This window comes from Medicago sativa, chromosome 2 (genome assembly GCF_051527215.1).
Source record: "Medicago sativa cultivar Bolivia chromosome 2, Bolivia_mono, whole genome shotgun sequence".
Taxonomy (NCBI): domain Eukaryota; kingdom Viridiplantae; phylum Streptophyta; class Magnoliopsida; order Fabales; family Fabaceae; genus Medicago; species Medicago sativa.
Window position 1 is genome coordinate 75,509,816 of NC_140750.1, and position 25,282 is coordinate 75,535,097.

Sequence of the window (25,282 nt, forward strand, 5' to 3'; positions counted from 1 at the left end):
AAAGAACCGGTGATTAAAAATATATGATATGACATACTAATTATAAATATTTGTTAAGGTCAATTGATCATGATGAATGTCTCATATCCTACTTGATATGGTTCAAACCTAGGCTATAACAAAAAAATAATTTGAACGATGGCCATAACAATTTAATTATCTTTTTGTACGCTTGGAACACAAGCATTTCTTTTTTTACATTTGAATTTTTAACTTGCGTCCTTAAAACACAAGATATCATTATTTTCTATTTTAATTTTAAAAGGTATGATTATAAGTTTATTTTAGACGATTTTTTTTTCTTCTACCCCTATCACCAAAAAAAATGATATGTCTGCCCCTAGTTGAAAACAATTGATCAAAATGCCCCTATTCTTCATTTTGGATGGCGAGCAGAACCAATTTTCAACAATCCCTGCAAGTTTGCAGGTTTTTTTCTGAACAAACTGTATGTTCTCCATTTCAAATGGAGAGCAAGGATTTTTATTTATTTTTTTTCCCTTCTTCTTTTCAAATGGCGAGCAAGCCATTTTTAGTTTTTTTTTTTGTGTTATATTTTTAAAATGGCAACCAAGCCATTGATTTTTTTAGGTGTGTTTGTTTCAAGGATTAAATTTACAATTGCAGGAATAAAATTTTCCGGAACATTATTCCTAGAAATCTTAATCATATTAAAAAGTTAAGAATGACATTTAGTCACTTTAGTCCCTGAATGCAGAGAAATTGCAAAACAGTCCCAGAATGTAGACTCTGTTGATCAATTTCAGGGACAAAAGTGACTAACGGAGTCTACATTCAGGGACTAAATTGATTAACGGATTCTGCATTCAGGGACTAAATTGACTAACATAGTCTACATTCAGGGACTATTTTGCAATTTATCTGCATTCATGGACTAAAGTGACGACTCATTTCCTATTCAGGGACTAAAGTGGCTAATTCCCCTAGATAAAACAAAAAAAATGTACCTAAAAAACAAAAACAAAAAGTTGTACCCAAAAAAAAAAATCAATGGCTTGGTTGCCATTTTAAAAATACAACACACAAAAAAAAAACTAAAAATGGCTTGCTCGCCATTTGAAAAGAAGAACAGAAAAAAAATAAATAAAAATCCTTGCTCTCCATTTGAAACGGAGAACATACAGTTTGTTCAGAAAAAAAGCCTGCAAACTTGCAGGGATTGTTGAAAATTGGTTCTGCTCGCCATCCAAAATGAAGAATAGGGGCATTTTGATCAATTGTTTTCAACTAGGGGCAGACATATTATTTTTTTTGTTGATAGGGGTAGAAGAAAAAAAAATTCATTTTAGACATCCAACTATCCAAGCATGTTGAATCCGTTTTGTTTATGCAAATGAGACAAAGTCATACTGTTACGCGTAAAAATTTGGATAGTTTGATTGAGCTTTCATGTTGAATCCAAGCATGCCAAAATACCATTACTCATTTTGTTTTTTTTTTAAAAGTAGTATAAGGAATTTTTTTACTGTACCAGAGTAGAATAGAAGCCGTTGGTAACGGGAGAACAGTATGAAAAATCATACTCCCTCCGTTTCAAAATGAGTGTCGCTTTAGCCAAAAAAGTTTGTTTCAAAATGAGTGTCGCTTTACATTTCCAATACAACTTTAATTTTTTTCTTCCAACTTTACCCTCTCCAACTTTTCTCTCACACAATTTTCAATGCAACTTTAATTGTCTTTTTCTTATAAAGTAAGGGCAGTTTAGTAAAAGCGTTATATCCAATGATTATTTCATTCTATTTCTTAATCTGTGTGTCAAAGCCTAAAGCGACACTCATTTTAAAACGGAGGGAGTAAATAATAGTAATAGTGTATAGGATTTGATGTTGTCGAGATAAGGTGCAAGTATCATTGAGAGAAATAAAGAATCATGTCAATCAGTGACGGACCGACTGGACCTATGTTAGCCGAAATCACCACTTTTTTTAGACAACTTTTTTCCTCCATTCTTATTGGACAGTAACAATAGAGAGAGAAAACAGAAGAGAGAGAATAAAAGTACAATGAAAGTATGAGAGAGAGAGTTGTCACCAAAGTTGTTAAAAATGGTTGTCAAAATATCATTCCTCTTTTTTAATATATAAACAAAAAATTTAGATGATCAAAGGGTTTAAACATGTGTGTCAACTATAGTTTGTACTCCCTCCGTCCCGGTTTATCTGAGCCAGTTTGGTTTTTCACACAGATTAAGAAAAATGTATAAATAAAGGGGAAAGTTGAATATATTGAATTGAGAATGATGAAAGTAGTATTAATTAGAGTTATATTGTATTGGGAATGATGAAAGTTGTATTGAAAATTGAAATGGCTCAGTTATTTTGGGACATTTTTTTAGTAAATGAGTCAGATATTCTGGGACGGAGGGAGTAGTATTTTTTTTTTAAGTATTTTAATAGTTAGATTCACACACTTTGAAATACGAAGAAGTGAGAAATTTAATGTCTGAAAACCAATCTCTATAAATTATTAGTTACTAACCGACTACTAGCTATATTTACAGGATGATTTCTCCCTTTTAACCAGTAGAGTAAACCATCAAATTGATGTCATTTATTGATGTAATTTAGGTAGAATTTTGTACACATGTTTCATACTATTTAATAATTTAAGTTTTTAAGCATAAACTCCTTATAAGTGTTAATTAGGTTTAGGGCTCCAATGATGGAAATCTGATATTACACATAAGTATGATGAAAATATATGTACCAAATTTTCCTCAAAACATAAATATGTGAACAAAATTTCCTGTCTAAAAGCAAAAGATAACTGATAGCTCATTCAGTCTTTTGTTTGTAGAGCACCAAGGTTATGAACGACATGCAATAAATAAATTTATCAACAAAATAAAAAACGACATGCAATAAATTTAAGATGTCAAATTTAATTGACTATCCGTCAAATCTAGGAGTCTTTGTAGCATCACACTTTTGCCTTGATCTTCATAAAATTGTTTATTTATTGGGAAAAAAATAATGTTGTTTATTGATGAACTGGAGTGGTGTTGGCAATGAAAATGAAGTTTGAACAAAATGGACAAAAAATGAAATGTGTGGCATGTAAATGTTCTAATTAGATTAGTTAATGATGTATTAAGTTTTCATTTTAGACCATATAAGTATATATCACTTGGCAATTGACATGAGATAAAAGGATGATGCAGCATATAAACAATTAGTTTGGGAGAAAAAAAGTGGGGGTAAAGAAACAAATAAAATTAGATTAAAAAAGAAAACAAAAAGTAAGTAAATTTTACTTATTGTTTTGGATTAAAGAAAGAGAAAAACAAATTTCATTTGTCTTGTTTGAATGAAAAAACAAATAGTAGAAACAAACTTTCATACATACATGATTCAAAAAAATAAAAAAATAATTCATACATACATGCATGCATGCTTTTTATATTGGGTGAGTCCGAAAACATTGTTTTTCTTTCCCTTTTCTAGTCTCTGCTACCAAATCACCAACCACTAATCCATGCTTTTTACCGTTAATCGTCTTCCACCTCAGCCACAACCTCTAAATTCGGTACTTGTAGTTTCAACTTCAATTTAGAGAGGTGTTTTCTTTTGGAGTACGAGTAGTGGCGATAGGTGGTTATAGATATCGCTTTTCAGCGGTCGATTCGCGAAGGAGTTTGTTTTAGGTGATGTTTATTTCGGTGGGTGTTGTCATCATGGGATGTTGAATGTAGGGTTTGACTAGGTGTTGTGTGTAGGTTTTTTTTTATGGTGTTTATTTTGGGTATTCCGCCTATATACGGCGTTTTTAGTTTGTATTCTCTGAATTACCGGTCTTTGTTCGTCTTAAACACGGATATGGTTTTTAAGTAAAATTTGATTTTAAAAAAAAAAAAATTGCAGAAATGACCTCCAAACGTCCCTTGAAAGCCGCCATGACAACTTTATGTTTTGATAACTCCATCAAAGCCTAGTTTGAGAGTGTTTCATGTTTTTCTCATTGTGATTCTTAGTTTGTGTTTTATTTGTTTTTTTTAGTTTGTTTCAAGTTTGCATGTGTTTGCTCGGATGCGTTAGAGGCCGTCATTAAATTCAACATTCTCTCAATCTTAATGATTTGTCAACATGTAGTTGGATTGTGTTGAGGAGTTTAGGAGAATGTTAGTCGCAACAATGAACCAATGCTCTATGACACTAATATTAATATTTAAACTACTTCCTTGTATATTAATTTTTAAAAATAAAAGAATAATGAAACTGGGATAAAAAAAAAAATGAAACTGCCATTTTAAAAATAAAAAAAAATAAAAATAAATCATTGAAAAAATTTATGTAGAAAATCAAATAGACCCTTGAATCAAAAATAATGAAAACCTCTTTGCTATGAGAACTTAATATAGACTATAGTTGAGTTGATGAATGATGAATCACAATCTTAGCTGTAGTCTGCTGCTATATACGCCAGTGAAATAAATGCTTCATTGTCCTTTAAAAAGAGAGAGGGGGCATAAATACTCCTTCCTTAGAAGGTTTTCAGTTTGATTCCATTGTTTTTATTACTTGCATTTTCAGTATATATAATATAAATATAAATTATTTCTGTAATATATATTGCAAAAAAGAAACTATTTAGGCTTTTGAGGGTCGACAAGTGGCATTAACAAACAAACAAACACATTCACATGATGATCGATCACTCTCCTATTTTGGAATAAAGAAAACGTATTAGATTCTCATGCATCCACCTTCTCATCTTAATTGCTTTTGGTTTTACCAATTCCTCCCTCTATATTTTGGCATTTCCTGAAATATGAATATATAGTATTATGTTAAACAATTTCTATTAATATAAATATAATCTTGATCAGGTCTTCCATGTTTGTTTGTACCTCTGCCGTTTATGTTTTTCTTTGGTTAATTTACATATACTAAACGTGCACATAAGATCGACTTATTTATTTTTTAGTGAAAGCAAAGAATTATACAGTAGATTAGATAAGATTAAAAAGTAATAGTAGTTGGTTGTAGTAACATGTGGAAACATTGAAGAGCAGGTAGTGATGCAGTTCATTCTTCGATGATATATAGACACCTAAATTTTTACAACATTCGTTCAACATTTTATTTTTTCTTTATCTTCCTCTTTCCGAGGGGTAACCTTGGCGCAACTGGTAAAGTTGTTGTCATGTGACTGAAAGGTCACGGGTTCAAGTCCTGGAAACAGCCTCTTGTGTAAAACAGGGTAAGGCTGCGTACAATACACCAAATGGTGGGACCCCTTCCCGGACCCTGCATATGCGGGAGCTCTAGTGCACCGGGTTGCCCTTTTTTTATCTTCCTCTTTCCATCATATCACCAATCTATTAGATTTATCGCATCGCTCTCTTAATTATCTTTTTTCTTGTAAGGTGTATACATGCATCTATTGGGGTGTTTATCAAATATTTTTCATATTCATATATATTATTTATTAAAAGAAAAATGATATTCATTGTTTGACGTCTAATAAAAATAAAGTATTTAGAAGTAGAGTTAGCACAAAAAAAAGTATTTACTAGGAGTTATACTTATATTTAAAAGACGGTTACAAATTTTGGTTACATGCCAAGATGATGACTTCTTGCGTCACTGTATAGTCATTAAATTTTAGGAGGGATCAATATATCAATATTTTTTTAAACTTAGTATCCAGTTTAATAACCGACTATCCTAAAGACCAATGTCATCGTACACTAGCGGAGAGTCTAATTGAAGTCAGGATAAAACTATGTATAAATTGACTCTAGAGAGAAATTATGTGGGCATATATGTATTCAAACCCAAGACCTAAAGAGAAACACATTATTAGATCCCAAACCTTCACCACAAGATCAATTATTGGGGTCGAGGTAAATCAGCACTAACTATCACACTTGTACTATTCACAATCACACATTCAGTCAAACTTTAACATTTAGAAATTTGTATAACAATCTGTCAAAAAAAAAAAGAAATTTGTATAACAATTTTAGTAAATTAATAATATTATAATGAGATTATTGTTGATACATTAGTGTCTGTGTAAAATAATTTACACTATCAACCAACCATCATTTGTATGACTTAAAACACATAGAATCAAAGTCAATTATTTTTAATGATCCAACGTTTGAAATTATAATTAAATAATAATAGTTAAAATCAAAATACAAAGTTTAAAAACAATATCTTTATCTTTATTTTAATTTTATTTGAAATATAATTACCGTGCTTGAAATTTAGATCATCTTATCTTAATCCAGCAACCATAGATCAGATGTACTCTTTGTTCTTCTTTTATACCAAACAACTAAAAAATTATTTAACTTTTCACACTCATTTTTTCCTTTTGATTTCCTATTATTGCTTTCTTTATCCAACCAATTATAGTGTAAATTAAGTATGTATCCACCTTCGTTAATTAGCCATTTTCTACGAAAACGTGGGAACTTGAGGTTGATTTTATGAAGACCTTACATAGGTTTTCCATTATTCAATTCGAAAAAGAAATAAGGTAGGTTTGGAGGAAGATGAGTCATTGGATAAAGGTGAGACTCCATCTATTACTATTCAAAGAGGATAGAAAGTGATATAAGTACGAGTAGACTAGGTCAAATCTTTGGTGCTGATGTTGGATTCAAGTTTTCAATTTTCAATCTTAATCTTTTGATCAAAAAAATCTTAATCTTCCTTTTTTTCTTTATCAACTCATGCCTTATATATTAGGCCTATTTAATTACTTCTCCATTTACCATGAGTTGTTTATTTATATCTATATGTTAAAAAGGTTTGACTAATATGAATGATCATTTAACTATTTTTTTCCGGTGATAATAATATTATTCGCATCACTCTCAATTATATGTTACTTTATATTCTAAAAGCATTGTTATGTACACTATGTACAACGACAAAAAGTACCAAGAATCTATCACAAATGACTATAAAATAGCTTTCAATAACCATACATAAGTAGTTTAATAATTGAATACACCAATATTGTGATTGTTTCTTTTTTTTTTAACTCAATATTTGATCTAATAATTGACTGATTTGAAATGTACAATCTTACCCGTCTACTTGTAAGGTCTATTTAAAAGTAGAACAAAACTGTGTATAGATTAACCTACCGAAACCATTGTTTCTAACCGTAAGTCCATTTAAATAAAATATGTGTCTCTGAATATTAACTCCTTGCAAATTTGCTGACAAATGGACTAAGCCCTCAAACCAAATTTTTCTATCAACGTTAATCACGATAGCTCCTAGTGGGATTTTCTTAAGGGGGAAATATGAAATTGCATGGTCCTAAATTGTAGTAATCAGGCAATTGAGACATGCTTAAAAAAACAATTACCCTACAACAAAAATGTTTGATCGACACTAACTTTATGATACACTCGTGGCATCAGTTAAACAAATATGATTAATTCAATTGATTAGATAATTTGTTTAATTTACGTTTAAAATTTTGATGAATCAACAATGTTAAATTCAATTTCATTCCATTTAAATATTACTCAACAATGTTAAATTTATAAACCAGTGACACAATAGGAAATTTGTTGGCATAATTTTAGTTATTTTTCTTTGGTTCTCGCCACCTGAAATATTCATGTTAACGATATTATTAAACATGTATGGTTGACACCTCTCAGATCTCAATCACCGTAAGAGTATAGTTTTCCCGCCAAATTTAACCTTAATAACGATGGTTATATTATTTATTTTTTTTAAGAAACTAAAATGGATTATTTTACTGAAAGCCGGAGATTTCAGCACAAGGAGTGCCAAAACCCCAGCTGAAAGAGTCAATTACAAGAATGCCAAAACGGCCAAAACAGGAACAAAAAAAGCTACCCTTTTACATAAATATTCCCAAGCAAGGTAAAGGGTTCAACCACCAAGAATGGTAGGAGAAAACAAAACTTGGGTGGTTCGCTTTCAGTCATTAGTATGATTGAAGCTTAACTTTATCTAACAATTGATTAAAAGAAGCTTCTTTTTGGTGGAATATTCGAGCATTCCTTTCAAGCCAGATCACCCATACACAAGATAGCTAAATAAGATTAAGAGTTGAGCGTTTGCTGTTAGAGAATCCGCTAAAGGTGCCAAATTGATATAAATGATCTGACACATTTTCAGGAAACACTAAGTGGTAACCAAGCCAGTGAGAAATACCATACCAAAGTTTGCCAAAAAAATCACAAGAGAGGAATAAGTGTTTTGCATTCTCTACCATGCCGCATCCACCCACGCATAAATGCGCATTCGGATGTAAAATATGTCTTTTGATTAAATTGTCTGTTGTTGGTAATCTATCACGTAACAAGCGCCAAGCGAAGAGGCTGATTTTCAGAGGCACTTCCTTATTCCGAATTTCAGTCATGTGTGTAATTGTCAAGTTGTTACCGGTGAATGTCATCATATGATTATAAGCACTTGTGACGTTATAACTGTTGGAGGCATGCAAGTGCCAAATCCACCTGTCTGAATTAGTAGGCTGCAAAACAATATTAGATAAAATATCACAACATTCCCGCACTTTCTCTTCCTCCCAAGCCAACAAACGACGCCGCCACTGCCAAGCTTCACCCTCAACCCCCCACCCAAAAGAATACATTTAAGCCACCGTTGCCATTTTATTAGTAGCAAGATCAAAAAGGCGGCTGAAACTATTCTTCAAAACTAGCCCGTCAATCCAAGGATCCCACCAAAATAAAGTCTGGGCACCATCTCCTACCTCCCGCCCAACATTATCATCAAACCAACTCCCACCTCCCACACCAGCCCTATTTTTAACACTTATCAAATTATTCCACCAAACAGAGTTAAACCGCCCCTCCTCAGCGATTTTACCTCCTACCTCTCCGTATCTAGCTAATAAAACTCTATACCACAAACTCCTATTTTCAACCCGCATCCGCCAACACCATTTACCAAGTAATGCTAAATTAAATTCCCGAATCCTTCGCACTCCTAAACCTCCCTCCTCCTTTTTGGAACAAATAGTGTCCCAGTTAATCCAAGAAATTTTCCTAACCTCCTCACAACCCAAAAAAAAAAACAATTAAATATAGATTCAATGGAAGAAACGATACCTACGGGAGCTTTGAAGAAGGAAAGAAAGTAGACCGGAAGAGAGGACAAGACAGACTTTAGGAGAACTAAACGGCCATCCAACGAAAGATTTCTACTCTTCCAACCTGATAATCTTGACTTAATACGGTCAATCAACGGTTGCCAAAATTTTAGTTTTCGAGGATCACCACTTATAGGCAACCCCAGATAAAGGAAGGGGGCTCTGCCCAATTTACAATTAAGAACAGAGACTGCATCTGCCAACCAAGAATCATGAATATTAACGCCAACTAACATACTTTTGTGGAAGTTCACCTTAAGACCAGATGTCACCTCAAAGAGAAGAAGCATAGCTTTCAGAGCTCTAATATTGGCTCAGCTTCGCTCCCCAATCAACAATGTGTCATCAGCAAATTGCAGATCAGTGATGGAGACATGATTATTTTCTCCAACCTTGTAGGCAGAGAACAGGCCAGCCTCTACTAGAGCCTTCATCATGACATTTAGCCCTTCAGCTGCTATTAAAAATAGAAAAAGTGAAAGTGGGTCACCTTCTCTCAACCCCCGTTCAAATTTGAATTCATCTGTTGGGCTACCATTAACCAGAACAGAAGTTGAGGCTGTACTGACGCATTCCATAATCCACTTACGCCATAAGGTAGGAAAATTCATTTTTTTTATTATTATTATTACTTTTGTCAAGTTGTCTATTAGACAAAACTTCACCTCTCAAAATGAATAAATAAAAAATTAAAATTTCACTCATACATATTATAATATTTATTTATATCAACTTAGTTATAGTTACGGAGATCTATTAAATTCATTATTAGTATTACTTTGTGTAGAAGGAGAAAAGGGGGGGGAAGGAAAAAGCAGAGTCGTCGATTGAGTAATGTAGGGGGCGGTGGGGTTTTTTCAAGGGAGGACGAGGTTGTAATGAAGATTCTATCTTGGAATGTTAGGGGCCTGGGTGGGTTTGCAAAAAGACCGGAAGTTCGCAAACTAATAGCTGAAAAGAATCCTTCGATTGTTTGTCTGCAAGAAACGAAATTGTCAGTTGTTGATGATGCTTTGAGTTTATCCTTATGGGGTTCTGTTTCCCATTCTTATTCTTTTCGACCTTCCGTGGGGGCGTCTGGTGGCTTGTTAATTCTGTGGGACACCAACATTGTTGAGGTATGGTCGTCGGTTAGCTTTGATCACGTGATATTCATTCATGGTCGGTTTATTGATTCTAATGATGAATTCTATCTGTTTAATATTTATGCACCGTGTGATAATGGTGCGAAACAATTACTTTGGAACTCTTTATCTGATTATCTCCATCGTTTGGGGGAATATAATATCTGTTTGTGTGGTGATTTCAATGCGGTTCGGAATGTGGAAGAAAGAAGGTCTAGGGGGGCCGCGGTTCAGACATTGGATTGTGCACCTTTCAATGCTTTCATTGATAATAATTTTTTGATTGATTTACCTTTACATGGTCGTGGCTTCACGTGGTATAAAGGGGACGGAAATTCCATGAGTCGTATTGATAGATTTTTATTATCTGAGGAATGGTGTGCAAAGTGGCCTAATTGCCTTCAAGTTGCTGCTTTGCGTGGCTTATCTGATCATTGTCCTTTGGTATTGTCGGTTGACGATCTTAATTGGGGTCCGAAACCAGTGAGGATGTTGAAATGTTGGGCAGATGTCCCAGGGTATAATCAGTTTGTTCGTTCAAAATTACAATCTTATCCGGTGGATGGTTGGGGGGGCTACATCTTAAAGGAAAAATTGAAAAGGATCAAAGGTGACCTCAAAGATTGGCATTTATCTCATTCTCACAATATACCTGGTAAAATGTCTTCTTTAAAAAATCAGATTGATTTGTTGGATTCTAAAGGTGAGATAGATGTTTTATCTGACGAAGAAGTGAATGTTTTGCGTGAATTATCTTCTGAACTACACTCCTTATCTCGGACTAATGCTAGTATTTCTTGGCAACAATCGCGGTTATTATGGCTTCGGGAAGGGGATGCAAATTCTAAATATTTTCATGCGATCATGTCTGGAAGACGTCGTTGTAATACCATCTCTTCGGTTGTAGTGAATGGAAATTTAGTAGAGGGTGTTGACAGTGTTCGGGAAGCTGTGTTTGATCATTTTCAGTCTCATTTTCAAGCACCTCTGATTAATAGACCAAGGGTGACCGACTTACATTTTCGTGGACTATCCGTAAATGATAGTATCTTTTTGACATGCCCGTTCCGTGAAGAAGAGGTTAAGACGGCTGTGTGGGATTGTGACAGTTACAAGAGTCCTGGACCTGACGGAATTCATCTTGGTTTCATCAAAGATTTCTGGTTAGACTTGAAGCTTGACATCATGAGATTCATTTCTGATTTTCATCGAAATGGTCGCTTATCAAAAGGTATAAATAGCACCTTTATTGCTCTTATCCCCAAGATCGATTGCCCCCAACGTCTGAATGATTTTAGACCCATTGCATTAATCGGTTGTTTGTATAAAATCTTGGCAAAATTGCTGGCTAACCGCTTGAAACAAGTGATGGGCAAGGTAGTTTCTGAAACCCAGACTGCTTTTGTTAAGGATAGGCAAATTCTTGATGGTATTCTTATTGCTAACGAAGCCGTTGATGAAGCTCGCAAATTGAAGAAAGAGATGTTATTGTTTAAGGTTGATTTTGAAAAAGCTTATGACTCAGTAGATTGGGGATATCTGGATGATGTTATGGGGAGAATGTCTTTCCCTACCTTGTGGAGGAAGTGGATGAAGGAATGTGTTTCTACAGCAACAGCCTCGGTTTTGGTGAATGGTAGCCCAACGAATGAGTTTCATTTGAAAAGGGGTTTACGTCAGGGTGATCCTCTGTCCCCTTTTCTTTTCCTTCTCGCAGCAGAAGGTTTGAATGTTTTGATGACGACGGCGGTCTCTTTGAATCTATTTACCGGGTACTCAGTAGGGGTGCAGAATCCCACTCATCTTTCTCATTTGCAATTCGCTGATGATACGTTGTTGATAGGTGTCAAGAATTGGGCGAATGTCCGAGCATTGAGGGCTGTTCTGACTCTCTTTGAAAACATGTCAGGCCTGAAGGTTAATTATAATAAGAGTAGTTTGTTTGGCATTAACATTGACAACTCGTGGATGTTAGAAGCTGCTTCTATTTTGTCTTGCAAAGTGGGTTGTATTCCTTTCTTGTATCTTGGCCTGCCTATTGGGGGAGACCCAAGGCGTTTAACTTTTTGGGATCCGGTTATCCATCGCATTAAAGCGAGACTGTCTGAGTGGAAAAGCAGAAATTTGTCTATTGGGGGCCGCTTGATTCTCCTCAAAACCGTCTTGTCTTCACTGCCTGTCTACGCACTTTCCTTTTTCAGAGCTCCCGCAGGTACAATCTCTTCCATTGAATCTTTGCTTATTAATTTTTTTTGGGGTGGGAGTGAGGTTAATAGAAAAATTGCTTGGGTCAGTTGGAACTCTATTTGTATGAATAAGGATGATGGTGGTTTGGGGGTTAGGAGATTAAGAGAATTTAACATTGCTCTTCTTACCAAATGGTGTTGGAGGTGCTTAGTGGATAGAGACGGGTTGTGGTTTAAGGTTCTAGTGTCCCGTTATGGGGTGGAGAGAGGGCGGCTTAGAGAGGGAGGAAGGTTGGGGTCAGCGTGGTGGAAGGATATTGTCAAAATTCGTGAGGGGTTAGGTGTAGAAGGATGCAGTCGGTTTGAAGAGAATATTACAATTCGTCTTGGTAATGGTCTTAACTCTTATTTTTGGTCGGATTGTTGGGTGGGGTCTGTGTCGTTGATGGAGAGATTTAGGAGATTATTTGATTTATCAATTCATAAGGATCTGTCGGTAGGAGCCATGCATGCCTTAGGTTGGGGTGAGGATGGGGAGGCTTGGAGTTGGAGACGTCGTTTGTTTGCCTGGGAGGAAGAATTAGTGGTGCAGATTAGGAATTTGTTGTCTAACATTACCTTGCAGGAATCTGAGTCAGATGCTTGGCTTTGGCGCCCGGACTCTGTAGTTGGTTACACGGTTCGTGGAGCGTATCAAATGCTTACGAGGCAGGAGATACATGCTACTGATGTTGCTTCGGTTGCACCTTGGCATAAATATGTACCTTTGAAAGTCTCTATTTGCGCTTGGCGTCTCATTCGCAACAGATGGCCGACAAAGGACAACTTGTTGCGCCGAGGTGTTATCAATAATGACAATCATCTATGCATTTCAGGATGTGGTCAACAAGAAACAATAGATCACTTGATAATTCATTGTAATATATTTGGTGATCTTTGGAAGCTCATAAAGTGTTGGATTGGTGTTTATTCTGTCGATCCTCTCCGGGTTACGGATCATTTCAATCAATTTGTTTTTTCTTCAGGTGGTTTTGCCCCCCGTCGGTCATTCTTACATTTGATTTGGCTTTGTTGCATTTGGGTTATTTGGAATGAAAGAAACAAGCGAATTTTTGCTAACAAAGCAAACACAATGATTCAGCTTTTGGAGAAGGTTAAGATGTATTCTCTGCGTTGGTTAAAAGCTAAAAATATGTGCTTTCCTTTTGGTTATCACTTATGGTGGCAGTACCCCCTTGTTTGTTTAGGGATAGGCTGAGGTTTTTTCCGCATCTAAGTTTTGTCTACGGACGGCTTGTCGTTGTGCACGTTGTAACTTTGTAACTTTGTTTTGTCTCCTTCTGCACTCCTTGTGCTAGGGAACAAAACTTTTGTGTGTTAATATATATCTCATTTTGGCTTGTTCAAAAAAAAAAAAGTATTACTTTGTGTAGAAATAAATTTTATATTTACTTCTTTATTAAAAATAAAAATATGAGGTGTTATGAGAGAACACCATAATTCTACTTGCAAAACAAACTCATGTCATCATCGATTAGAAAAAACTCATGTCATGGTGGTCTTCTTAACTACACGACAAAGCAATAAGAATGAAAAAACAACCAAAAAAGAAAAAGAATAAATTGTAATTAGACTAAAAAGAAGGGTCACAACAGCAAAGTAAAACATAGTATGTAAAGAGTAAGAGCGAGCATGGTTTGGTTCGGGATGAAAAATGAACTGTTTACTAAATTTAAAATAACTGACTATTTGATCTGAACTGAAATGTTATCATTGGTACCATAAAAAAAAAATATAAAAATCAAACAAAATCAAATTTTAAAAATTTTAAAATTGAATCGAACTGTTTCGAATCGAACTGAATTGTTTCAGTTCAATTTCAAAAATTGCTAGTGATGGTTCCGTTAAGTTCAACCGTTCAGTTCAATTTTTTAGTTATATTCACACCCCCACCCCCACCCCCACATATTTTTGTCAAAACCAGTCCTTCAAATACTAATCTTGAGTAATTGTATCATCCACCACTATTGCATAGAAAAAAAAATCACTTAGTTGAGGAGAAATCATCTCCGTCGAATAATTTGTCTTGTACATAAGAAAAAACATCGTTAAATCATCATGCAAACTTCTATTTTGTGTTTTTTTTTTTGAAGAAGCTAAAATGGAATTAATTACTGAACACCTGAATATTTCAGCACAAGGAGTGCCAAAAACTCAGCTGAAATAGTATCAAATACAATCATAAAATAGGGGAACAAAACAGGAAAAAAACCAAAAAAAAGAGCTACCCTGTTACAAATTAATTCCCAAGCAAGGCAAAGGATTTATCCACCAAGAATGGTAGGAGAAGACAAAACTAGGACGATTTGCTTTCAGCCACCAGTAAGATTGAAGCTTAACTTTATCTAGCAATTGGTTAATTGTAGCTTCTGTTTGGTGAAAAGAGCGAGTATTCCTTTCAAGCCAAATCACCCACACACAAGATAACCATATAAGATGAAAAGCAGAGCGATTGTTTTTAGAGAAGCCTCCTAAGGTGCCAAATTGATAAAAATGGTCTGGCATATGTTCAGGGTACACAATGTGGTAACTAAGCCAATGAGAGATACCATACCAAAGTTTACCAAAAAAATCACAAGAGAGAAATAAGTGTTTTGCATCCTCCATCATACCGCATCCACCCACGCATAACTGAGCATTTGGAAGTAAAATGTGTCTTTTAATTAGATTGTCTGTTGTTGGTAATCTATTTCGAAACAGACGCCAAGCAAAGAGACTAATTTTGAGGGGCACTTCCTTGTTCCAGATTTCTGGCGTTTGAGTTGCTGACAAGTTGTTGCTGGTTGGTGTTAACAGAAAGTTATAAGCACTTGTGACATTATAATTGCTTGAAGCATGTAAGTGCCAAATCCACCTGTCAGAATGATTAGGCTGCAAAACAATATTAGTTAAAATATCACAACACTCTCGCACCTTCTCCTCCTCCCAAGCAAACAAACAACGACGCCACTTCCAAGCCTCCCCCTCTTCTCCCCAGCCAAGCGAATACATTTCAGCCACCGTTGCCATTTTATTAATAGCAAGATCAAAAAGGCGGGTAAAACTATTCTTCAAAACTAACCCATCAATCCAAGGATCCCACCAAAATAAAGTATGTGCACCGTTGCCTATCTCCCGGCCAACATTATCTTCTATTTTGTGTTAATCCTTTGTTTTTTTTAGAATTTTTTTTGTTGATAATTCGTGAATTTAGACTTTAAGTAAGTACAATTGTTTCATTCAAAAATTAAACTAAATTATCTAGAACAATTCATATTTTGGTAAAACTCATCGACCTGATTAATCACGATCAAAAGTTCATATCAATAACATTGGAAAAAAAAATACTAATATTAAAAAATACTAATAAAAGAAATACTAATATTCTTAAAAAAAAAAATACTAATATTGAAACTTAAAACTTAAATTAAGTTAACGACTACCAACACATGTTGGCTCAGTTGGTAAGGAACGGGCCACTTCCTTGCAGAAGGTTGTGTGTTCGATTCCCTCTGCCGATGTGAGGGCAGTGTTGGTGGGTGATCTGTAAGTACCTCTAGCCAATGTGAGGGCAGTGTTAGTGAGTGATCTGTAAGTACCTCTATAAGTGCCCTTTGGGCCCGGAGGCGTGCCCTGACCCTGGTGGTGACCGGAGCCGAATCCACCTAAACTTTTTGTAACCAAAAAAAATTAAGTTAACGACTTGTCAAATTAAGCACTAATGCAATTTTGACTTATATATTTAATTTAGATTATATATATAAGAAGGTGTACCTCTTTCTCTCTCTCTCTCTCTCTGTTCTGTTCTGTTATCACAATCACAAATAATAAAAGTACCACAGTTTCATTTTCTGTCCAAACTTGCAAGCTATCTACTTTCTCTGTTCTTCTTCTTCTTCTTCCTCAACATGCTTTGACCCAATTCCTTCAATTTCTCAGATCTCTTTCACCTCCAGGTACACATTCTGTTCAACCAATCAATCAATATTTTCTATTTATTTTTTTTTTAATTTCAACAGAAGAAGAAAAAACTCATTTTTTTTTATTTGGATCCAAATTCAGTTTTTAATTGGATCAGCGAATACCCTTTTGACCCGATTTCATTTTTCTTAATCCAATTTTAACCCTTTTAATCAAAGTTGTTTAATTTATTGTTATTTTGGTTCATTTTTGCAGATGATTCTGTCTCCTCGGAGCTGTAAATCATACATGCAACTTTGCTGGATGAGCTTTGATTCTTGTTTGTGATTCAATTTGGTATTGAAATCTTTTTTTTCTGTTTATCTTTTCCCCAAAATTACGATTTTTATGTTTATGTATCACTAAATTGGGATAAATTGAAATTAGTTATTAAAAAGGGGTGATTTTTATTAATAAGTCAATTTTAGATTCCTATCTAATTGATGGAAATAATTGATATTGATATATAGTTATATAGATACTGGTTGCATGCTGATATAGATTTAATTAATTGGATAAAAAGGTTTTTTTTTGTTTGTTAAGATTGATTTTTCATATGGTGTGGTGATTTTGTTTTGGATTGGTTGATGATTCCTTGAGATGATAAAGGAATTGTGTTTTGGATTGTTGTTTGCAGGATGATGAGTAGAAAGTGAATAGTTTTCTTAAAATGGATCAGAGGGAAGGAGTGAATGATGGTTTTCCTAGACATAGACCAAATGATTCGCTTCTCCCTGGTCTGATCGATGACGTTGCCCTCAATTGTCTCGCTTGGGTTGGTAGATCCGATCACGCGTCACTGTCTTGTATTAATAAAAGGTATAGTAGGTTGATCAGTAGTGGTTATTTATATGGATTGCGGAAAGAATTGGGAGTTGTGGAACATTTGGTTTATTTGGTTTGCGATCCAAGAGGATGGGTGGCGTTTGACCCTACCATAGGTAGATGGATGGCGTTGCCTAAGATACCGTGCGATGAGTGTTTTAACCACGCGGACAAAGAGTCCTTGGCTGTGGGTTGTGAACTCTTGGTTTTTGGTAGGGAATTGATGGAGTTCGCCATTTGGAAGTATAGCTTGATTTGCCGTCGTTGGTTGAAGTGTCCAGAGATGAACCAACCTCGCTGTTTGTTTGGATCTAGTAGTCTTGGTTCAATTGCTATTGTAGCCGGTGGAAGTGATAAATATGGAAATGTTCTGAAGTCTGCTGAGTTGTATGACTCTGCATCATGTACATGGGAACTTTTACCAAACATGCACACACCGCGTAGATTGTGCTCTAGTTTTTTTATGGATGGTAAATTCTATGTTATCGGTGGAATGTCGAGCACAACTGTTTCATTAACTTGTGGAGAAGAATATGATCTTTCAACAAGAAGTTGGAGGAAAATAGAGGGTATGTATCCATATGTTAATGTGGGTGCTCAAGCACCTCCACTTGTGGCAGTTGTGGATAATCAGTTGTATGCAGTTGAGCACTTAACTAACATGGTGAAGATGTATAACAAGCAAAAGAACACTTGGAATGAATTGGGGAGGCTCCCAGTTCGGGCTGATTCTTCAAATGGCTGGGGCCTTGCTTTCAAGGCTTGTGGAGATAAACTTTTGGTTGTGGGTGGACAAAGGGGTCCAGAAGGTGAAGCTATCGTGCTGAATTCATGGTGTCCTAAATCCGGTGTCAGGGATGGCATCATTGATTGGCAGGTACTCGGTTTGAAGGAGCATGTCGGGGTGTTCGTGTATAATTGTGCTGTTATGAGCTGTTGAGGGAATTTGAGATAATTTTCAATTAACTCAACAGAAGATGCTAATATGCACAATCTGACTTTGCCTTGAAGGGTGCTTCCATGTTCCGCCGTCGCTTCATTTACCGAGTTAATTGTTATTTGGGATGGCTTCCCCCAGCTGAGAATTTAGTGTCATCTTTTTAACATGGTTTATTTGAATGTACTTCTTACTTTCATGGTTCATAATTTTAAATTTCTTTTGAGATTACTTAGTAGTCTTACACAGAAATGTTGTGTTTTATTTTTCTTAGCCAACTATGTAAACCAATAAATCAAGGAATTTTCATTGTTTAATGCTTGTTGTTGTCTGCATTCTCCCTGTAATATGTTTGTCACAATTTGTTGCTTAGATTGTCTGTGTGTGTTGATGTTCATGTCATTATCCATAAATTTTTCATCTAACTAGAGCTTGTAGGGATTTGGATTGTTTACAGTCACTGCAGTCACTAGGGTCGTTGAGTAAATGTAAATACCGGGTGGTTCATATTCTGACTTTACGTATCATATTTCAAACAGAAACTTGGAATTTGAATTATCTGATCTTAGATTCAACGACTGAGATATGCTAACTGATTGCATAATATTTTGATTGTTTCAAATCCAATCTATGACCTCATTTGGCTTAAAACTGAATGTTAGATTGCAACCATAAGTGAAAACAAAGTCACAACTGTTTTGAAATGATTTTGTCTGTGTTATCTTTTGATTAGTTTTTTTAGAAGAGGTCCCCTCAAGGTCTATAATGTGTTTGGGTACCTTGTCCATCCATCCAACCGTACTTCATAGATTAATGTCTGATTTTCATTTACCTATTTATGTGGTATTCACTTTATATACAATATGACCTTAAAATGATTTCTCTTCCTTTAATCAGGAAGATTAATTCAATTGGGACCATTCTTCATTACCCTATAAGTTTCTTTTGTCCTATGTGTTTGCAACCCACTATTTAATGTTTCACAGTTCTTGGTATATCTTTTTTATACACTTATTATTATCACCTTGATGTTGAGATGAATAGGTGGTTGAACCTCTTTTTCTTGCCAACCAACAAATGTGTTAGTGTTAATCATGCAAAAAAAGCATCTGTGCAAAATGTTCACTTTATTTATTGATTATTGCACTTGTATTTTACATCACTTGTTTCTTTTTAGTCATTATATGACATTTTTATTTTTAGTTTTACTATTACAAGATTTTTTTTTCAAGAAATGGTTTTTATGCCCTTCATGTGGGGGACTAATCCAAGTGGTGGAAGTATAATTTTTCTTTGTTTACAATTTTCATCATACTGTATGACAGCAGCATGTTAGAGAATGAGATTCATTTTAATGATTGAGAATGGAATCATACTTTTTACTAGAAAGGACTTCAAATTCTTTTCACCATAACTAAAAAACAATTAGGCTTCCTGTACCAAAAATAAAATTATAATTTAGGCTACCCATTATATTTTTAGTATACATCAGTGAATAAGTTGCTTACTCATCACCAACTGATTTACAATCTTTTATTTAATATAAAAAATTAGAGTTATACTTATTTAGGCTACTCGTAATTTTTTAAATAGGGTTTGTTGTTATGTGACTCAAGGATCCATTCTTAGTCTATTAACTAGTTAACTAATCTATCTATTTTGAACAAATTCTTCCTCTAATGACACGTGGTGAAATTTCATACATTTATTTTTTGATTTATTTTCTACACATCAGGGCACTCATGCCCTTCACTAGTTTTCTACTTTAATTTAATTAAATAGTGGTAAATGTTAGTATAATAAATAATGATTTTCATTTTACTTTTCATCCTCCAAAAGTATCTTAATAAGAGCCACACTGTAAACTGCAATGGTAGTACAGTGAACAAATATTCTCATGTGAAGATTAGGAATGAGATCCCCTTTGCTGTACATGGTGAGTTGTCAGGAACCCTTTTGGCCAATTTTGTTAGAAATTTGCTCAATAGCACCTTGATTTCGTTTTTGATAGAGTCGTAACTTTCAATTGGTTATTTTTTTGTGAATTTTTTTATCCGGTTGTAACTTTTGATCAACTTTTTGTAATCAATCGAGCAATTTTAAAATGTCTAATGATCAATCATTATTTATTATCGGATATTCTAAGTGAGATTGGGATAAATGCATGAGAATAATGTTGTTCCCACATCAAAGGATGTTGGGAAACACCGCTAAAATACCAAAATAACCTTATCAGCAGTTAACTGCAGATAGATCTTAATTGGTGGTAGTTAACTGTCGAAGAAAATTGTGGTTAAATTTGTCATTTTATGGTGTTTTTTAACCTTCAAAAGAGTGTAAACAGCAATTTTCAATGCATGAAACCCTAGTCTTTGGGTCAAATGAGCAAAATGAGTCCATAAAACAAATAATAGATAACATGTTTTCTAAATAAAAAAAAAAACTGCGTACTTGTAAAAAAAAAAAAAATAATTAATGTCACAGTTAACTTTTTTTTTTTTCCCGTTGGTTTTATCTTCCTAAAGGCAATATTATTCGAGAGAAAAAAAAAATTATTGGACACCAAATGTGACACTTGATCTAGTCAGGATTTGAATTTTGATTCACAACATTGCGAAAAACTTTGATAATAATACTGAAGCTACATACATATTATACAATAATAACGGAGAAATGAGCATTAACCAACTACTCATATATCCACTTTTACTGCGCTTAATTCTATATAAAAGGGATATCAATATTGGTATATACTTTTACCAAAAATATATTCTAGTTAGGATTTGAACTTTGATTCGCAACGTTGTGAGAAACTTTGATAATAATACTAAAGTTACATACGTATTGTTATACAATAATACGGAAAAAACGAGCACTAACTTACTCATATAACCACTTTTACCGCGCTTAATTGTATACAAAAGGGATATCAATATTGGTATATACTTCTTTAAAAAAATAATATATATTGGTATATACTATGATCGAATATTTTTTCGTAAATAAGACTAAATAAGCTATTATTATAGTGTTCAATATTGTTTCTATTGTAGTGGGATAGTTCGTATTTTAATGAAATGTAACTATTATTTTTAATGAATAATTTAAATAATATTATAAAAAAATAAAAATATTAAATAAAATAGTTCAGAAAAAGGGTAAAAATGAAACAAAAAAAGTCACCCTAAAACTATGCATCCCTTTTATAATTAGTAAGACATACACATTAACAATTTAAGTTGGACACTAATATTTCTATCTTTCCACTTTTATTGATTAGGAACGATAAAATGGTAAAAAAATAATTAAGCGAAGAGTAATTAAAATTGAAAGAAAAGATGTTACACCAAAACACATTATTTTTTTATATAAGATCAACATAATGCTTTTTATAGTGTCTAGCATGTTGTGGATTGTTCCTATTTTATTGAGATTTAATTTTTTTTAAAGAGAGATTTAACTAATTTTTTAATTGATAATTTAAATAATATTATACAAATGATAAAATAATTTAAATGAATGGTAAAAATGAAAGAAAAAATCCAACCAAATATCTATAGAATTGAGAGGACAAATCATGTAAGATGATAAGCGAAAATTTCAAAATTTGAGTGGGTGCATGTGATCACAGTAGACCTAACATGGGTTTGCCCCTGATCATTATTAGCCATAGTCTACAAGCATCAATAGAGTTAATGATTTTGAACGTTAAGTGTTTGGGACACACCCAATTATATCTACACATGACTCCTCAATCATCCGAGACTAAAATGACATAAATTTTTAGGGTTTTGCTAACAAGTGCCCTAAGGGCATTGTTTAAGGAACCCAAAACAAGAAACTATGTCTTGAAAATACAAGTCAAACACTTTTTAAAGTCATAACCGTACAATTTTCAATGCAAAAATTGCTACTTTTAGATGCTTAAACAATGCCCTTAGGACACTTGTTAGCATTTTCCAAATTTTTATCATAAACTTAGGTTATTATGGTCGTTTCAAACCTTAATTCACAAAAATAAAGGTCGAGGAAAATAACTAAAGAAACAAGGATGATGTTAAATGTTAATGGACCAACAAAGTTAACTTACACCTACACGAAATCATATAGATTTTAATCAAATCCTACCAGAAGCACTTCAAAAACCTAACAAAAGTGTACACTAAACAACTATTAATTGGACCCAAAAATAATAATCACCCAAAGTAAGTAGCTATTGACCTAAATCCAAGCTCAAAATAATTTCCTGAACACAAATCAACCACCATTTCTATTGAGTGAAACAATTTAAACACTAAGCCAGTACCTAGTTTATGTTTCTACTCAAAACTTGTACATAACATGAGGAAAAATCATAAATACGTTTAAAAAATGAGTGAAATGATTCAAAATGTATGTGAACCAAAATTAAGCTATGTCATAATAGTTTCGTTTTCATATATTGTTTTCCATATTTGAAAACAAAATTATTATGACATGATTTTCAATTTTTACCTCTAACATAGAAGAAAAACCTAATCTAGGCACTGTCTTAAAGTATATTTTTAACAATGTATATCAACTGAAAGTGTACTTCCCCGAATATGTGAGTTTGTTTAGAATTGAGAGGGTAAACATTACTAGTGACAAAAAACAAGTATATAAGTCCATCTTAGATAAAACAAGTATATAAACAACATCTCTAACTTTCCATTGTTTGATAACAAGCTCTCTCCATCTCCAACAAACCGGCCCTAGTTTTTCTCTCTAGGTTTTCTCTTCCAACTTCTTCATTGAGGGGTGGTTTTGGGTCAATTTTTGACTTGAAATCACCCCTCTTCATCTTTTTCTCTCTATTTCAATTTAAATAAGTGATTTTTACATAGATCTAGGTTTTTTCTTCGTGATTTCGCCATCTGAGTGTGGTGGTGTGTTGTTCGTCGTCTTGTGCGGCATTGTTTGATTTCCCATCTTGTTGCGGTGTTCATTTGATTCATATAGAAAGATCAACTATTCAATTAAAGATTTGGGCATCAATGTTGCAGATCCGGAGGCATATGAGTATTCCGGTCACTTTTATTTTATCATATATTTTTGTAGCATTATGCCGTTATATGCTATTAACTCGGATGCTGTGAGTTTGTTCGCAGATTCATCCTTTACATTTTTAGCGGTGTTGAATAATGTAATCCATCGATTTGAATGAATGAATATCGTTTTGTTTTTGTAAAAAAAAAAACATATAAACGGAAGTGTTTTTATTTGTCAAGATATATAAACCTTAAATACTCTACATAACCACTCTTTTGGTTTTTTGTCAAATGGATACATTTCATTATAGGTTTAAAAACCTATGAAAATTGCTCTTTATACACCTAACAATTGCTCACAAATACCTCAAACTTTTGAAAATGCCTTAAACGGTAGTTATACTAAGATTCACCTATGAACGGTAGTTAATTATTGTTGGAGACTCAACCAACTATATTTAGGAACGGTAGTTGTTCGAATCACTATTGAATTACCTGGTTCTATATCTCATATTTAGGAATGGATATTTAGTATCGGAAATAAGCATGCAGAATAAACACTTCAAATTTCTCAAAATAATATCGAGGGATTAGCTGATTAAAAGGAAGAAAAATAGATTAATGGGAGGAAAAATGATACATTCTACAATACAACAAATAAAAATAATTGTGTCAAAAAAAAATCGAGATGTGTCCCTAAAATAACATTTCCAGGATCAGTTGATTACTTTGAGAATAAGGACATGAATATAAAACCAGGTAATGAAAATTAAGTTGGTAATTCAATAGTTCTAACTTCTAATAATATCAAGATATTATTAGACATAGAACCAGGTAATGAAAATAGTGATTTGAACAACTACCATTCTCAAATATGACTGATTTCAAGCGGTAGTTAACTACCGTTCAGACGAACGGTACTTGATTACTATTAGGGTGTTTATGGAAGTTTGAGAAGCTTGTAAGCAATTGTTAAGTGCTTAAAAAGAAATTTTCAAAACCTAAATCCAAAGCCAAAGATTCAGCTACAAGCCCAGATTCGGCCCAAACCAATTTATTGCAAAATCTCACCCAAAAGTCAAAGGGATAACATTATAGTAACATCTAAAAAAAAAAAAAAAAGTTATTTTTGGTTATTTTTTATCCTAAAAATTGTTAAAAGATAACATGATTCTTATTCCTCTAAAGAGAATGATTCTTGTTATTTTTGTATCACAGCAAGTCCCAATGTGTTTCCTAAATGCAAATATGATTTTTCAAATTATGTTGTATTATTTTTTTATTTATTGAAATATATTTTTTAATATTAATTATTATAATTGTAGTACGTTTTACTATTTAATATGTTTCAAACAGAATTCCTTTTTGTTTTTTTTTATAAATAATTTTTGTTATTTTATAGTGTTGACTTTAAGCATCTTAAACATTATGGGTTGATGTTTTTTTTTTATTTTTTTATGTTGTTTGGTCTTTGAATGTGTAACGAGTAATCATAATAGTTTTTCAATGTATCGAAATTTTAAAATAATTTATGATTGTGCACTTCGTTAGTCAAAATTGTCCCCAACATTAAAATACTTCGTTAATATTGTCATATTAGTCTTCCAATATACTTAATTATTGTCATTTCAGTCCTTATATCAAAAAAAATCATTGTGAGTATTAAGAGACTATTTAAGCGTCATAGACTATTTTGACTAGTAAAGTGCATAATTAAGAACTATTTTCCAATTTTGATATATTGATGGACTATTGTAACAATTTGTTACATATTCAAAGACCAAAATGACTATTACCATTTTTTCATTTAAAATAGTGTAACGGCGAAAGACATGTTAATTAATCATGGAGAAGTGAAAATTGTAGGATTAACCTTGTGATTCAATATATCAAATATTTTTGGGTCATTTACAAGTGTACTTACAAGAATAAATATGTGTATGTATAATATATTGAGATATATATCGATGCTATTTAACTTGTATTATATTGTTTGATATAATATAATATATAATAGGGAAATGTTAACCGGTGCCCCCGTGGCACTGGTTAAGGAATCAAATG

At 33.4% G+C, this 25,282-nt stretch overlaps 2 protein-coding genes and 1 pseudogene across 2 annotated transcripts; 1 reads left to right on the forward strand and 2 right to left on the reverse strand.

Moving 5' to 3' along the window:
• Positions 1-7,698: 7,698 nt before the first annotated feature.
• On the reverse strand, positions 7,699-9,163 carry LOC146950765 (uncharacterized; annotated as a pseudogene).
• A 5,416-nt stretch (positions 9,164-14,579) lies between these two features.
• LOC146950766 (uncharacterized) lies at positions 14,580-15,779 on the reverse strand. Its single transcript, XM_085748668.1, has 2 exons — positions 15,776-15,779; positions 14,580-15,639 (listed from the first exon to the last, which is right to left on the reverse strand). Exons 1-2 carry the CDS (start codon positions 15,777-15,779, stop codon positions 14,741-14,743), a joined length of 903 nt encoding a protein of 300 aa, XP_085604794.1. The 3' UTR covers positions 14,580-14,740.
• A 503-nt stretch (positions 15,780-16,282) lies between these two features.
• Positions 16,283-18,526, forward strand: LOC146950767 (Galactose oxidase/kelch repeat superfamily protein). Its single transcript, XM_085746729.1, has 3 exons — positions 16,283-16,443; positions 16,664-16,744; positions 17,085-18,526. The coding sequence occupies exon 3, from the start codon at positions 17,118-17,120 to the stop codon at positions 18,210-18,212; it is 1,095 nt and encodes a 364-aa protein (XP_085602855.1). The 5' UTR covers positions 16,283-16,443; positions 16,664-16,744; positions 17,085-17,117; the 3' UTR covers positions 18,213-18,526.
• Positions 18,527-25,282: the final 6,756 nt, after the last annotated feature.

What these genes read in the sequence shown, in the direction of transcription:
- LOC146950767 (XM_085746729.1), top strand. Translation starts at nt 17,118, where the DNA reads ATGGATCAGAGGGAAGGAGTGAATGATGGTTTTCCTAGACATAGACCA.